Here is a 17065-nt window from a genome sequence, read left to right on the forward strand (position 1 = left end):
GGAGACATTCTAAACGGAAATGCTCTCAATCCCAAACTTTGGCAGCTGCCCACGAAAGAAATATGGGACAACTATCAAATGCTGTTTTTTATTCGCCCTCCCCTAATTCCCCCCCCAACCTCATCCTTTTGCATCAGGACAGCAGATTTTGATCTTCCAGAGTTTCCCTGTGTAATATATATCATACCTAGTGTATCACAAATAACTTCAGATGACAAAGCAAAACCCATTACAGTTTCTCCACACAAGTTAAGCAAAGGATTTTGATCCAAGTCTTGAGTATTCAACTCAAAAGGCCTAACAAGTGATAAACAAAGGAAGGAAGTTGAAATTGAACTCTTGCCTTGGCATCAAAGGAATCGATGAATGGGTCAAAGAACAGTCAGGAAAAAGAAGTACTAGCAAGATATTGACTGCATGTTTAGCAAATTTTGTTTGAGACTCAACAATGTAAATTATAAACAATATTAAGAGTCATAGAGATGTACAGCATGGAAACTGTGCCAACCAGCTATCCTAATCTACAACAAACAGAATTGGACATGGAACTATATTCACATTTCCTCACTGTGGTCAGGTCAAATCCTGCATCTCCCTTCTCATCAGCAATCTGGGTATCCCGACACCACATGGACTGCAGGAATCAAGAAGACAGCTCACCACCACTTGCTCAAGGACAATGAATACTGGCTGAGCTAGCAACATTCATATTTCCTGAATGAATAAAACTCGTTCAAAAGTCTGCTGTTATTTCAAGCATTTACCACTTCAAATACCCAAACTTTAAGGATGCCCCTTCCCATGGTAAAATAAGCATTTAAGTTTTTTGAAAAGTGGAGATTAAATTTTCAAAATCCATCCTATGGGTAGCACAGTGGCTCAGTGGTTAGCACTGCTGCCTCACAGCGCCTGGTACCCGGGTTCGACTCCAGCCTCAGATGACTGTCTATGTGGGCTTTGCACATTTTCCCCGTGGCTGCACGGGTTTCTTCCAGGTGCTCCGGTTTCCTCCCACAGTCCAAAGATGTGCAAGGTAGGTGTATAGCTGCAAATGTGTTGCTGGTCAAAGCACAGCAGGCCAGGCAGCATCTCAGGAATAGAGAATTCGACGTTTCGAGCATAAGCAAGGGCTTATGCTCGAAACGTCGAATTCTCTATTCCTGAGATGCTGCCTGGCCTGCTATGCTTTGACCAGCAACACATTTGCAGCTGTGATCTCCAGCATCTGCAGACCTCATTTTTTACTCGAAGGTAGGTGTATAGTCATGCTAAATTGCCCCATAGTGTCCAGGATGCATATATTGGATGGATTTACCATGGGAAATGCAGAGTTATAAGGATGGGTGGGATGCTCTTCAGAGAGTTGGTGTGGACTTGATAGACGAATGACCTGCTTCCATACAGTATAGGTTCTATGATATTTGAATGTTGCATTAAAAAGCTCCTGAGAAAGAGAATCACACAAGCAATGTTTAGTCAAGATAAATCACTAATATAAGATTTGCATTTACCAAAAAAGTAACACCAGGAACAGGATAATGAGGAATAACCTTATAAGTAGACCTAGGCTAATCTGGGGTAGTCTTAAGGAACAATTCTCGACACAAAAAAGTAGTGAAAGCCTGAAACTGGCTGCCCCCCATCAAAAGTTTTGAGACGGTGAAAGGGTCATTAGAAGACAATCCAAACTGGACAAGAAGTATCCCTGAAGGTGTCAACAAAATGTGACTGCCACAGACAGGCTCAGGTGAAGGCCAACACCCCCCCCCCACACACACACACACACACACACACACACGAACACACACACGAACACCCTTAGTACATAGAAAGTGTAGATAACTTGTAAAATTGAGATTAATTTTTCATCTTGACGGACATAGGCATTAAGCGATTTGTAGGGCGAACAGAGTGAAAATGGATATCAGTTGTAATCAAAGCGAACAGCAGAACGTACTTGAGGGGTTGAATGGCTATCCCTGACTTCCTCTGGTCTAAACAGATGTTCCAGGCAGGAACCCCATTAGTGAACATAAACCAGGAGACAAAGGCATTAGTAACAACCCTGACACAACTCTAAAACATCAACGTGCATTGTAAATGCCACAACCATTGATACTTAGCACTGAGAGACCCAAATGTGAGACTTTTTTTCAAAAAAGGAACCTGATGCTGGCCACTTTTTTTTTGAAAAGTCTTGTAAATTAAAAAAAAAATAAACGGGACCATAAAAACCACCTCCTCCTGACCGGTGACTTTCCAACTGGCGGGCAATTGCCCTCCCAGCAGCCCCAGGCATCCTGACATGGCAGTTGGGTTGTTGATCTTTGGCTGCAGTTGCAGGAGTGAGCAGGCTTGTTGCCAACAGCAGTGAGATCCGACCATGGGAAAGAAAGTTACAGCAGCAGTACCAGACACATCGTGCATTTCACACAGCGAGAAATCTAAAGTGAAGTACTTGCAAGTTGCCTCTTCCCTCAAATGCACCTGGTCACTGGAGACTTTCTCCTGCAATCTGTAATGGAGCTCAGAGCAAAAAACTCAAGAGGTTTCAGACTTGGAAGGAATCCCAAAAGAAAAATTAGGGACAGAAATTAAAACAAGAAAATAACAAGCATTTTATCCAAAAGTGCAAAAGGTTAAAAGCACTTTATGTGAAATTTTACTTTATGTGTGATTGATGAATTCACACAGCACGGAAGAACACCATTCAGCCCATTAATGCCTGTGTCAGCACTATCCTACTCCCCTGTTCTGACCCTGATTGAATGACACAATTTGGAGTTAAAGTGATGTGCAAACAAAGTGAGGCTGACGTGAGAAAAGACTTTTCTTTCACTCAGCAAGGAGTTAGGGCCTGGAAATATGGTGGAGGCAGATATCAGGTCAGGCATTCCAGATTAGATGATTACTTGGATAGGAACGGTTTACAGGGATTTGGCAAAAAGGCAGGAGATTGGCACTGGGTGATAGAACAAGTGCAGGAATGATGGGCTGAATAGCCTCCTGCATCACAAAATTCCCGGAACTGACTACTTCAAAGACTATTTTTAGCGATACGGTCTAGACACTCAGGGGAAATTGTCAGTGTGACTTCCTGCAATTGTCTGTTTATTGAGCAGCATTTGGGTCAGAATCAGAAATCTCCCACAGCTTACAATCGATCCATTTCTTTTAATGAGCATCACCTCGGAGAGCCTAAGCTGGGAAGACTGCCTTCTGGAAACTAAACTGAAATACTATTATAAACAAATACCAAAAAGTTTCAGTTAACTACATTTTCAAAACAGTTAAAGGGCCCAGGGCAAAGTCCTCCACCATCTCCTGAGTGGATCACTAAAGTGTCTTCACTGGGAAGAAATGCTGGTAGAAAATGTGGCCTCATCACTGTTGGGTCAAGATCAAATGAAGAATATTGACCACAAAGACAATAGACAATAGGTGGAGGAGTAGGCCATTCTGCCCTTCGAGCCTGCACCACCATTCAATATGATCATGGCTGATCATCCTTAATCAGTATCCTGTTCCTGCCTTATCTCCATAACCCTTGATTCCACTATCCTTGAGAGCTCTATCCAACTCTTCCTTAAATGAATCCAGAGACTGGGCCTCCACTGCCCTCTGGGGCAGAGCATTCCACACAGCGACCACTCTCTGGGTGAAGAAGTTTCTCCTCATCTCTGTCCTAAATGGTCTACCCCATATTTTTAAGCTGTGTCCTCTGGTTCAGCACTCACCCATCAGCGGAAACATGTTTCCTGCCTCCAGAGTGTCCTATCCTGTCATAATCTTATATGTCTCAATCAGATTCCCTCTCAGTCTTCTAAACTCAAGGGTATACATGCCCAGTCGCTCCAATCTTTCAGTGTAAGGTAATCCCGCCATTCCAGGAATTGACCTCGTAAACCTCTCTGCACTCCTTCAATAGCCAGAATGTCTTTCCTCAAATTTGGAGACCAGAACTGCACACAGTACTCCAGGTGTGGTCTCACCAGGGCCCTGTACAGCTGCAGAAGAACCTCTTTGTTCCTATACTCAACCCCTCTTGTTATGAAGGCCAGCATGCTATTAGCCTTCTTCACTACCTGCTGTACCTGCATGCTTACCTGCATTGACTGGTGTACAAGAACACCCAGATCTCTCTGTACTGCCCCTTTACCTAAATTGATTCCATTTAGGTAGTAATCTGCCTTCCTGTTCTTGCCACAAAAGTGGATAACCATACATTTATCCACATTAAACTGCATCTGCCATGCATCTGACCACTCATCTAAATTGTATAGGTTACCCTGTAATCTCCTAACATCCTCATCACATTTCACCCTGCCACCCAGCTTAGTATCATCAGCAAATTTGCTAATGTTATTACTAATACCATCTTGTATATCATTAACATATATTGTAATAAGCTGCGGTCCCAGTACTGATCACTGCGGTACCCCACTGGTCACTGCCTGCCATTCCGAAATGGAGCCGTTTATCACTACCTTTTGTTTTCTATCAGCCAACCAACTTTCAAACCAATTCAAAGAGTTTCGTTTACAGAGGTAATTAAAATACTAAGCAGTTTACAGGAGGTTTGGCATTGCAGGAAACACCGGTGGGTATATTAGGGAGGAACAATCCCATAAGTGATTACATTACACCAAATTAAAGAATAGATCAAAGGAAATTCTGCTTGTTTTTCTTTTTTTTGCTGAAAATGTCATCGTGGAAAGACAATACAAGTAAAATTGTTGTATTGCTGTAATGAGACCAAGAGGGAGATTGGTGGGAAGCAGGAAACAGTAAGTTGCCTCAAGATGATTTTATCACATCAAACCTCACTCTTGTCCTGACATAGCTGAGATGCGCGGGTCTCACTGGCCTCGGAACATGACAAACCCATCAAACCTACTCCAATACGATTACTCAATCGGATTCCTCTTTTCCTCACCAGCCACTGGCCCATTGCACTAAAGAAAATTTCATTCCCAGCACAACTCATGATAATGTAAAGCAAAAACACAAATTGCTGGAGAAACTCAGCAGGTCTGGGAGCACCTGTGGAGAGTGAAAGCAGCATTAACATTTTGGGTCAGGTGACCTTTCTTTCGAATGACAATGGAAACATGGCCACATCCATCTTCTGTGCCTATAATCTCTGACAGAGACTGTCAGGCATTGGAGCTGACCCTCTTGCCACATTCAAACTCATGCTCTCAATGTCATTGTTCCCAGGAGATGGTGAGAATCCCCTGTATTACTGACCAAACTAAAAACATGCTTTACATTTGGGAAGGGTGTTAAACCATTTCTCCCATACACCCTTGACTACCATGTTACTTCCAGGGCCTTGGTTTAAATCTGGGACCAGGATAATGTGCTGGCTCCTAACAGCCTTCCAAATATCATCAGACAGACATGAGACCAGCAAAAGGTTTGACAGACATTGTGTCAAGGATGGCACCAACTCCCCTGCACATTAGTTACTGGGCTACACTGGCATCATAGAATCCCTAATGTGCAGATAGAGGCTATTCAGCTCAGAGACTGTACCGACCCCCTGAAGAACATCCCTCCCAGACTCAGCAGCCCATCTTATCCCTGTAACCCTGCATAGCTAACACACCTAGCCTGCTCAACCCTGGACACTACAGACAATTTAGCATGGATCTGCGCATCTTTGGACCCTGGGAGGAAACCAGAGCTCCTGGAAGAAAGCCACGCAGACACAGGAAAAATGTGGAAACTCCACACAGACAGTCGTCCAAGGGTGGAATCAAATCTGGGACCCTGACACTATGAGGCAGCAGTGCTGACCACTGAGCCACTGTGGTTAGTGGCTTCCAAACACCACTGTGCAGGACACAAACATTATTGCCCGAAAACAGTTCATTAAATTGAAACGTTTAATGTCAATGTATTTCTCGCCACAGGTGCTGCCTGAATTCCTGAGTTTTCCCAGCTTTTAGTGATTGACAAGACGCTGGTGAAATTTCCCCCAGTCAAGGGATGGAGAGACGATACCATGAACCATTGCCCTAACCCTTCCCCTCCCAAGGGACTGCTCTAGAGAAGTTTCAATTTGTGAAATAGGGGAGTAGCACATTTCAATTTAGAATGAAAAGGAAGTATGCAAAAAGAAACAGTGTGAACCAGCAGAAACAAGAATCCCCTGCCAGACATCTGCTCTTCAGACACGTTGGGACCAAAACCCAAAAGCCACGAGTCAAGAGATATAGAATGCTTTTTGTAGTTACATTGCAACCACAAATGTCAACTGCCATGCAAATTAAAAGGCAAAATGAAATGGTTAGAGAGAAACATCCTTAAAGTAGGGCTGTTGGTTCCAAATCTCACCTCCCACCTTCTGAGCAATTCACCAGCAGGTTCCCATTCAGCAATGTTACTACAATCCCATTGTTTTGGACAAGTGAAATCTTCAGGACAATCGAAACTGTTCATATTCACTTACCCATTAACGCTGCCTTAGCAAACATTGCTTCAATGGTTGCAGAAAGGCTGCAGATAAAGCGTCAAATACCAGGTTTTGCATATGCTGTCAGTTAAAAGCTGACCAAAATACAAGTGCAATTTAGATTTAGGAACCCATTTCTTTCCCCTCACCCCTCCCTACCACATGCTTACGGGCTCATAGTTCAGATCTGGCCCCGACAGCCTTCCAAATGCTATCACACTGGGCCATGAGACCAGCAAAGGTTTTGACAGACAAAAAGCTGTAACCTGCATTGTTAACTTGTTTCACTCTACAGATGGTGCCAGACTCACCGGCGGTTTTTCCAGCTTTTATTGTTCCAATTCCAGATTGCTGCTGTACTCAATTTTGGAAACATTTTTGACTGCCAGTCAATAACAGAGGCATCTTTCACCATCTTCCAAGAATAACAGCATTGGGAATGTGAGTATGAAAGTAACAAGCGGGTCAGCTGGGATAGGAAGACGGAATTACACATCCCACTAAATGACCAAGGGAAAGGTCACTCCGTCTTTAACAAATTTAACAAAAGAACACTCAGTCCTTTGCTACAGTCCACTCCCTCCTGCCCAGACAGAGTGTTGAGTAGATCTGAGTGCTGATGTTAACAGTGATAACAGCAGTTGTCATGTGCTGGACTCTGAGAAGAAAGGTAACTGTAGGCTGGAGTGATGCACCTACCTGGGTGGGCAGAATCTGATTTACTGTAAATAAAAGCCACCAGACGAAAGCCACCAGAATCGGGCGTTAGTCATTCCTGGCTTACGGAGGGAACCCATCCTAATACAGAGCAAGCCACAGCTACCCAAAGAGACCATTAAATCAGATCTCGTGTGAAGCCAAACCACAAACCAGGATGAAACATGAAAACAGGAAGAAGTAATGAATTCCGAGTACTGAAAGCTTAAAACGTGTTAGAGGTTCCAGAGTGCAGATTCCATCCAATTTAATTGGACAGCCCCCCAGACAGCTGACTGCCACCCCTACTGCACCCCCTCCCCCCAGCTTTTTGGAAATGAATGCATACGGGCGGAAATCTGAATTTGTGAATCCCTAAGTTCTCATCAACAGTTGCTGGTCCGCAGCCGCTTAGAGATTAAACATTTAAATACGTTGAAAGAGCCGAGAGTGCAATAATTATACAAAAGGCTGAAGGAGCCAAATGTGTAAAGCACAACGTTTCTTTCCTCAACAGCAGCTGGTTTGAGAGTACATCCCTCCTACAATGTCAGCTCGGGACATCTTCAGGCAGCTTCGTCTGAGTCAACAATAAAGCATCCAACCAAGCCATGACCGTAACCTCCACACTCCCCAGACCACAATCCACCTAGGTAGTGCCCTCGTGAATAATAGAATATTAACAAAAATAGACAGCTAAAATATTAAAAGCTGTGATTAATATTTCATAGCTCAATTAATTTATGTTTTCTGAAACAAAGAAGCCAACTTAAAATAATAAGGAATCATTTAAAATGTGTGACCCATTGTCCTTTTCAAATATTTCAATTAAAATTTTAATTAAATGTTGATATATTCAAATATATCAACTTAAACTAAATGTTTGAAATAGATTTTAAGAAGAAATTGCTTCTACTTAGCTAAGTATAACCTTCTTTCTGATCTCTTCAGCTATTTGATCAGCACGATCTTTAGCAAAAAAGTGGACATCTCCTGTTATGTAAGGGGGAAGAGGGGAAGCAAGTGATTGGAAATTTCCATCCTATTCCCACTGCTGAATGTATGATAGGGACTTGAGGAACTGCACCAGATATCTTGTCCAAGTAAGAGCTGTTCCAGGGTAGTCATGGGCTTTTGCAGAAGTCCCACCACTATATCATAGAATCCCTATAGTGTGGAAACAGGCCATTCAGCTCATCGCGTCCATGCCAACCTTCCAAAGAGCATGAAACCCAGATTCTCCACCCCCCACCCCCCCCCCAACTCATCTCTGTCTTCCTACATTTCCCATGGCTAATCCACCCAACCCTAGACACTATGGGCAAATTAATATGGTGAATCTACCTAACCTGCACATCTCTGGACTGCAGGAGGAAACCCATGCAGACACAGATAGTCGCCCAAGGCTGGAATTGGAATTAAAGTCGGGTCCTTGGCACTGTGAGGCAGCACTGTTAACCACTGAGCCACTGTGTCATCCTGTAGTGCCACTTTCTGTACACAAGGCACTGCAATGCTTGTTGCTACATAACCTTTGCACCATGACCTCATTCCAAAATGACATTTTCCATAACACAGACAGCAGGCCCTCCCTGAGAGGCAGAGGATGTCCATAACTCCCTCTCTCTGTTGGCAGGGGCGCGCACACACACCTCCCACCCCCTCCCCCCCCAACCTCTAAACTGCACCTCAAACCTGACCTCCAAACCGATCATGGAGGAAGGCCATTCAAGAACTTCACTCCCTTTTGCCTCACCAAGGTCAGAAACCGATTCTAGGAGGTGCATGTTGACACAAGGAAAACGTGCCTCTCACAGATTTAAATTAAGAGAGTAGAAACGGAATCTTTGGAAAGTGAAGAGTCCAGACAATTTAATCAAAACTCTACAGAGAAACTGATGTGCAAGTGTGGTCAAAAGAAGAGAGAGACAGAGACAGAGAAAAGAGGGAGTGTGTGTATGTGCAAGGGAGAGGGGGGAGAGAGAGAAAAACAGAGACAGAGACACAAAGAGACAGCGTGTGAGTGAGAGAGAAAGAGTGAGAGAGCGAGAGTAAAGAAAGGAGCAAAATATATTCAAATGACAAGAATGGGTGTTTCTGTGCAGGGAAACCATTAAGAGTCAACAACAACTTGCATTCATTATGAAGGGGACATGAAGATATCCAACAGCATCTTTTGCAGTGCCCCTAACTCTGGACAAGAAGTCCAGGATCAAGTCCCATCTCAGGATGCTATGGCCACGGCAGTATCATAGCGCGTCCAAAGAGGCTGATAAACTTCAAACACACCTCACCAGTGAAGGCCGGCACTGCAAGCCAAGCCTCCATTTTATTCAGTGATGAGGGGGCAACATGGAAAGCAAAGCACGGCCCTGGTTTTTCAAAAATTATTGATAAGGCTCATTCAGAAGGTCAGGAGGAATGGGATTCAGGGGAACATAGCTGTTTGGATACAGAATTGGCTGGTCAACACAAGACAGCAAGTGGTAGTAGAAGGAAAATAGTCTGCCTGGAAGTCTGTGGTGAGGGTGTTCCACAGGGCTCTGTCCTTGGGCCTCTATTGTTGGTGATTTTTATTAATGACTTGGATGAGGGAATTGAAGGATGCAAGTTTGCAGACGACACAAAGGTTGGAGGTGTCGTTGACAGTATAGAGGGCTATTGAAGGCTGCAGCGGGACATTGACAGGATGCAGAGATGGGCTGAGAGGTGGCAGATGGGGTTCAACCTGGATAAATGCGAGGTGATGCATTTTGGAAGGTCGAATTTGAAAGATGAGTACAGGATTAAGGATAGAATTCTTGGCAGTGTGGAGGAACAGAGGGATCTTAGTGTGCAGGTATATGGATCCCTTAAAATGGCCACCCAAGTGGACAGGGTTGTTAAGAAAGCATATAATGTTTTGGCTTTCATTAACAGGGGGATTGAGTTTAAGAGTTGTGAGATTTTGTTGCAGCTCTATAAAACTTTGGTTAGACCACACTTGGAATACAGTGTCCAGTTCTGGTCGCCCTATTATAAGAAAGATGTGGATGCTTTGGAGAGGGTTCAGAGGAGGTTTACCAGGATGCTGCCTGGACTGGAGGGCTTATCTTATGAGGAGAGGTTGACTGAGCTCAGACTTTTTTCATTGGAGAAAAGGAGGAGAAGAAGGGACCTAATTGAGGTATACAAGATAATGAGAGGCATAGATAGAGTCGATAGCCAGAGACTATTTCCCAGGGCAGAAATGACTAACACTAAGGGTCATAATTTTAAGCTGGTTGGAGGAAAGTATAGAGGGGATGTCAGAGGCGGGTTCTTTACACAGAGAGCTGTGAGAGCATGGAATGCGTTGCCAGCAGCAGTTGTGGAGGCAGGGTCATTGGGGACATTTAAGAGACTCCTGGACATGCATATGGTCACAGAAGTTTGAGGGTGCATACATAAGGATCAGTGGTCGGCACAACATCGTGGGCTGAAGGGCCTGTTCTGTGCTGTACTGTTCTATGTACTATTACTTTAAAATCTAAAAACCATTTCTAAATGCACATTTCCTGTAGTGTCATGTGCACATTGTTGCTGCTGCTCTCTGTCGCTGGCCAATGACTTTGGCATTCTCTTTGCCTGCACACACTCAAAGCCTTATCAAATAAGTGGGTCTGAAGAGCATGCAAGCAATAACAAGAAATAACCTCATGAGGGCCTCAATCCCTCTTTCCAAACATTCTACTTTTTAACTCGTCTTTCTTTTAATTCTGAACTTTATGCATGCCAGTGCTGGAGAGGGATAGCTTTTCAAAGCAATTGTCAGACCGCCAAGCCATATTTGGCAGTTTAGAGGGTTTGTTGTTGCCACCAGTTTCAGACATGCAAGTCCACACAACCTCCAGCGATGACAGCACAGCTGGCCAGACTCAGTTCGACCAGCTGCGGGCAGATCTAGTAAAATAATGAAAAAAAAACAAAGGGTCTTGCTCTTCCCAGCTGCTGGCCTTGGAAAATCCAGCACATTCACTTGGAGACGGCTACCATCCGGATGTGGACAACACATCATCACATTTCCACTCAACTCACCATTACCAAAAGACCTTGCGTCTCATCGTTTACATCTAGATTTTCTTTGTTGAAAACACAAAGGAGCCACAAAACGCCGTGACTGCCACCAAAGCAAGGAATTCTTCCAGAAGTGCTGCACATCAGTCTTCCAACAGACACGATTTAATGCAAGTTAAACCATCAAAATCTGGCTAGCCAAAGCAGCTGCATCGCCTTGTATAGCCTAAGTGTCTGCACAATCCCTGCATAACGCTGTATAACAGTTTCTGTACTTAATAAGCACTAAATACGCATAGCCCTTGAAATTCATATCCAAGTAGTGTTCTTTGTTTGAGCAAAAATGCATTCCCAAAATATTCCAGATAAACTAGGACCTGGCTCCACAATCATGCTTTCGGGAGATGTTTTGTCCCAGTCTAACTAAGTGAGATTATTTAGTCTTACCATCATCTTTGGGGTGAGGGGTGGATTATTCCTTTCTGGGTTGTGTGCGTGTGGGAAGTGTGTGTATGTGATGTGGAGCTGGTGGTTGTGTTTACCAGCACTTACTTTCCAGTCTGTCTTGCAAGAGATTCCAAATTTGCAAAGTCTATCACACTCACGTATGATGGAATAAATGTTGTTAACAGGTAATACATACTGGGGGTGGTAGAATGGGAAGTCCTCGGACCCCGATGGCAGCATTTAATTCGCCCATGGTCACTTGCTTTGCACGTTCTATGGTCTGGATTACCTGTTGCTGATGCTGAAAAGATACAGAGAAAGAGGGTCAGCAAAAACTGGCCAGAATAAAGCCAATTCAATAGCTAAGTACCAGGATTAATTTACCTCCAAGGAGCAACACAGTGTACAGTGGATGTTACCATAATATAATAGCCTTTACAAACTGGTTTCAGGAGCACTGACATCTGCCTGGGGACTGCTCAAATGATATGCAGTAAAGTCCCCATTATCCAGATCCCAATCATCCAGAATTCCCCTTATGAATCTGAGATGAGATTCATGAGAATTCCAGATGCTTAGGATCCAGATAATGGAGACTTTACCCATATTAGTAACTGGAAGGGAATAATAGGTCAGATGCTTTATTAAAGCGAGTTAAAGATTTGCATTATGGATAAAGACAGACAGAATCATCCATCACGGCCAGGCATACCCATATTTAGGAGCAGTTTTCAAAATGCACATCCATCTAATGGCAGCAATGAGTCAAATTCTCCCAGCCACCACTAGCGTTTCTCATCAGAAACAGGCCCCATCCCAACCCTTCCCCATGCATACCAGATATCGGGAAGATTACTGTTTTTAAAAACATTTTACCAGTCAGCCAATATTACAACTTCAGAAATACTGCATTCCTGTACAGAAAACACCTTGGGATGTACAAAAGGTCATCATTGGCACCGTACAATGCAACATTGATGTTTCAAGAGCGAGAAGTGTGATCGCTGCTCTTTTCTTTATTTCTGTTGTACATACTAATACAGCACTGTCAAATCGTTGAGGAAGATTCAAAAATCTCTGCCACAAGTACAGAGGCAAGGCTATAACCTCAGGGCCCTCCTTTCATTCCTGAACCATTCAGCCCAAGAACCCCATTTTGAAACTTCACACCTTTCGTTTCATTTCATATTCCATTTATGGTCATAACATATGATGTTCAGACTCAGAAGGTCATGGATTCAAATCCCACACGAGGACCTGAGCAGAAAAATCCAGGGTGACTCTTCAGTGTTGTGCTGAGGGTGTGTTGCCCATACTTCCATCAAGACATTAAACCAAAGTCCTACTTTTGTCTCTCAGAGAGATTTAGAAGGTCCTATTGCATTACTTAGGAAGGGTTTGGAGGGATATGGGCCGGATGCTGGCAGGTGGGACTAGACTGGGTTGGGATATTTGGTCGGCATGGACAGGTTGAACTGAAAGGTCTGTTTCCATGCTTACATCTCTATGACTCTATAACAGGGAGGTTATCCCTGGTGTCCTCGCTAAAGTTATCCTTCAACAATATCACACAAAAAAAAAGTTTATCTAAGTCATTGTCACTTTACTATTTGAAGAAATGAGCAAATTGGTTGCTGTTTTTTTCTTACATTAGAACAGTGACTCAACTTTAAATGTCTTCTATTGACTGTAAATGGCTTTGGGACATGCTGTAGTGAAAGACAGTATGACACTAGGGTGGCACAGTGGCTAGCACTGCTGTCTCACAGCACCAGGGCCCCAGATTCGATTCCAGCCTTGGGCGACTGTCTGTTTGGAGTTTGCATATTCTCTACGTGGGTTTCCTCTGGGTGCTCCGGTTTCTTCCCACGGTCCAAAGATGTGCAGGTCAGCCGAATTGGTCATGCTAAATTGCCCATAGTGATAGGTGCATTAGTCAGAGGGGGGGTGGGTTACTCTTTGGAGAGTCAGTGTAGGGAATCTAAAAAAAACCCAATATCTTTTTTCTTTCATTCGCATGACCATTGCTTTTGTGTTGAGAAGAATTTGAAAGTTTAACAAGTTGCAAAAAAAATGCAATTAATGAAAGCAGGAACATGCTTGAAAAACTTAACCAGTCATCCAGAAAAATCTTTCACATTTAAGATTAATATGAAACAAATCAACACATTGCACAACTGTTAAAAATCACACTTACTTCCTGTGATAAGTAAGGAAGGAGCTGGGCACAGATCACATTCAGTCTCTTTGCAATTTCAGTCTAGGAAGAAAAAGGATTGGGATTTAAATAAAACAAATATAGTATGCAAATTCATGCATTGACACAGTAAACCTGATCTCTAGACTAGTTTTTGCTGCAAAGGATAGGCAGTCACATTACTGACTGGTAATGTTATTATACATTTTACATAACAAAAGATTCATAACAGATCTTTTGATGCCAGTTTGATAACCAGTGCGTGATCCAGCAGTTTCTACTACACTGGAATTGGGAACACATAACTCATTAACATACTTGGTAGCTCCCTTTGTGGTACTTTGACTCCATTTAACAAAGTGACTCAGTATAATTGAAGGTGTGTCCGTGCTCCTCCCTCAAGCATACTTCTGAAGGGCTAACATTGACCAACAGGCCTTGCAGTACTGTATGGAGCCCACTGGAGAGCATGGCCATAAATACAGATGGGTATCATCTCTTCCACATTTTGACTGAATTAGTGGAGCTACAACCAAAATACTTTAATGCTGTCAGATTTTTTAAAAAAGGCCGATCTGTATTTAGGATTAAGACAACTTTTTTTAAAAGAAATCAGACAAAAGGGGATTCAAATCCTGACAGTAATAGAAGCTCTAGCTTTTAATTAGGATTCACTGCTGAAGGGTAAATGTAGAGGAGGGAGAGACAGGCCTAGGAGACAGTGTACATCAGAATATTTCAACCCGAACCAGTCAGGCTGACAAACTCATCAAGCACACATAAAGCAAAGCAGATAAAAAGAACACAATTTAATGTGACTTGGGTTGGAAAAGAGACAAGAAACAAAAAGAATTTCTACATATGTGTCGCCAAAATAAGCTCTTAAAATAAAACAAAAAAAAATCTCCCTGCCTAGCTGGCTCCCATCACACATACACACACACACACATTCACTTTTTTTTGTAAATCAGGAAATCAAGATAACACAGTTCAGGTTTAATAACTCACTAAATTAAAATACAAGTGGTTGGATACCTGCAGAAAGCCAACAGCTGAAAAGAACCTCTCATGCATAAATAATAAACACACTGTTGAATAAAAGCCATATTCTCTGTTGTAAACAGACTGTCAGCAGGTTTGTACAAAGATGGGGCTCCCCTGTGCCAGTACCTACCAGGATCCATGACAGTCAGCAATCACACACTGTGCGGGGGCAAGTGAGGCAAGTGCCAAACACAGGCAAGTGGGACTAGTTTGGTTTGGGAACGTGGCTGGCACAGACGAGTTGGACCCAAGGGTCTGTTTCCATGCTGTATGATTCTATGAGTACTGATGCATAGGAACAAATTAAGTCGTCACAGAGCGCTTCTTAAAAGAAAAAGGTACAAAAACCTCTATTAGATTCAGGGAACTGGCAGAATGTAAATGAATAGTTAGTGGCAACATCTTAAGTGAGTTTTTTTTTAAAAAAGCTTAATTAATTATGCTGGACGGTGAACAAATAGAGAGGAAAACTACAATCCAAAGTAATGGGCGTATAACAGTAAAGAATGTCCAAACCATTGTATTGACACTTTCCTTCATTGTTTTTCACAGCTACGGTGCCAGACATTTTCCAGTGCCTAGGCCAAATGACCCATTCTTCAATCAAAAGCTTAGGTGAGAGAGAAAGAGAGAGAAGACTGCCAGCAGACTGCTTAACCATGAGAGGCATCACAGCAACACCAAATCTCCCCTTTCCCTAACTCCTCGGGATGTTAAAGCCAACGATAGCACCTCTGCTGTGTTCACCCAGCTTCTAAACACTTGTTGCTTTTGGATTATTTTGAACTATGTGTTTTTGCCAGTCACATGCAACAATGAAGAAATAAACTCACAGCAACAGTCAGGTTCTCAGTGTACATGGACAGTGAAACAATGCTTCACAAGTTGAGCCTTCATTACTACAGCCGCAATCTCCTGCTATGATGACTGAGACAGTTCTTAGTCCCATACGTTTGCACCATTTGATCAGATTTGAGATTTTGTTACTTAAGCATCTCATCTTGCAAACTTCTTTGAGAACCTGAAACTCGATTGCTAAAACAGCTTCAATTAACACACCAAAATAGAAAAAAGATAAAGTGAAACTATTGTCTGCCAGCAGATTTCTCATTCCATCTATCACGTGGTGTAGCAAGTGTAGGGTAGACCAAGACAAAACATGTGGGAGAGAGGGTGACAAAAACTTGTGTTGCTTCCTTGCTAGCTTAGTTCAGAATGTTACACTTTCAAGTTCAGTTCCAAGGGCTGGCCACACAATCTGGGCTATAACAACTCTGACTGGACTACCACTGGGATGCTGCATTGTTGACCCCGCTGTTCATTTGATGAGCTGTCAAGCCAAGTGCAATATCAATGCCTGTTAACAGTTGCCATGGGTGTTAAATCTCCCTCTATCTCCACAAAAGAACAAACCATTCTCCCTGTGCAACTGGCCAAAACTGGTCGTTAAAAGCAGCACCGAGGAGCAGAGTAACTCAGTTAACTCATCACCAGATGTTAGAAATTAGAGTGGTGAATTAGATTTCCTGATGAAGGGCTTTTGCCCGAAACGTCGATTTTCCTGCTCCTCAGATGCTGCCTGACCTGCTGTGCTTTCCCAGCACCACTCTAATCTAGACTCTGGTTTCCAGCATCTGCAGTCCTTGTTTTTACATAGCTGTCAGAAATTGCCTTGTGAAACATGGTTGAGACATGTTATGCATCGAAAAAAGCCGTGCAATCCATTGCCTGGTAAGATGTTTTCTGAATGCAATTCGTCCATCCTTATCAATAGCACATGCCACTTAATTTTTAAAAGCCAATTAAGTCAGGAGTCAATAAATACAAATTAGTTCAAAAATTAATAAATTATTTTCGGCCCTAAAATACAAACTGGGATTTAAAACAGGAGAAGAGTAAATACCACTTCACATAATGACACAGGAGCACTAGTGTACTTAGGCAATTTACACCGAAATAAAATTGATGGTGGTAAAAATTGCATTTTGTTTTTAAATTACTTTGTACCACAACAAAATCCTCAGTGGTAGATAGGTCAATGTGACACTTATCACATGAGTGAGCAAAGCAGAATGGCTCAAGTACCAGCAGAGTGAATGTTATTGGGTTTACTCAGTCAGGGGACAAACGTAGACAAGTATCCTCCATGTACATCTCACAGAAATCAATATCAAACCAGCCATGAA

At 42.9% G+C, this 17065-nt stretch overlaps 1 protein-coding gene across 3 annotated transcripts in view; it reads right to left on the bottom strand.

Moving 5' to 3' along the window:
• The window catches only part of LOC132829142 (transducin-like enhancer protein 4), a 165475-nt gene that overhangs the window by 67198 nt on the left and 81212 nt on the right, over nucleotides 1–17065 (bottom strand). For all 3 annotated transcript variants that reach the window (XM_060846481.1, XM_060846483.1, XM_060846482.1), the window contains 2 exons: nucleotides 13836–13898; nucleotides 11835–11939 (listed from right to left, as the gene is read on the bottom strand). In XM_060846481.1, coding sequence (XP_060702464.1) covers nucleotides 11835–11939; nucleotides 13836–13898 — 168 coding nt within the window. The remainder of the gene's footprint in view (nucleotides 1–11834; nucleotides 11940–13835; nucleotides 13899–17065) is intronic.

The sequence above is a fragment of the Hemiscyllium ocellatum genome, chromosome 28, assembly GCF_020745735.1.
Source record: "Hemiscyllium ocellatum isolate sHemOce1 chromosome 28, sHemOce1.pat.X.cur, whole genome shotgun sequence".
NCBI classification, from domain to species: Eukaryota; Metazoa; Chordata; class Chondrichthyes; order Orectolobiformes; family Hemiscylliidae; genus Hemiscyllium; species Hemiscyllium ocellatum.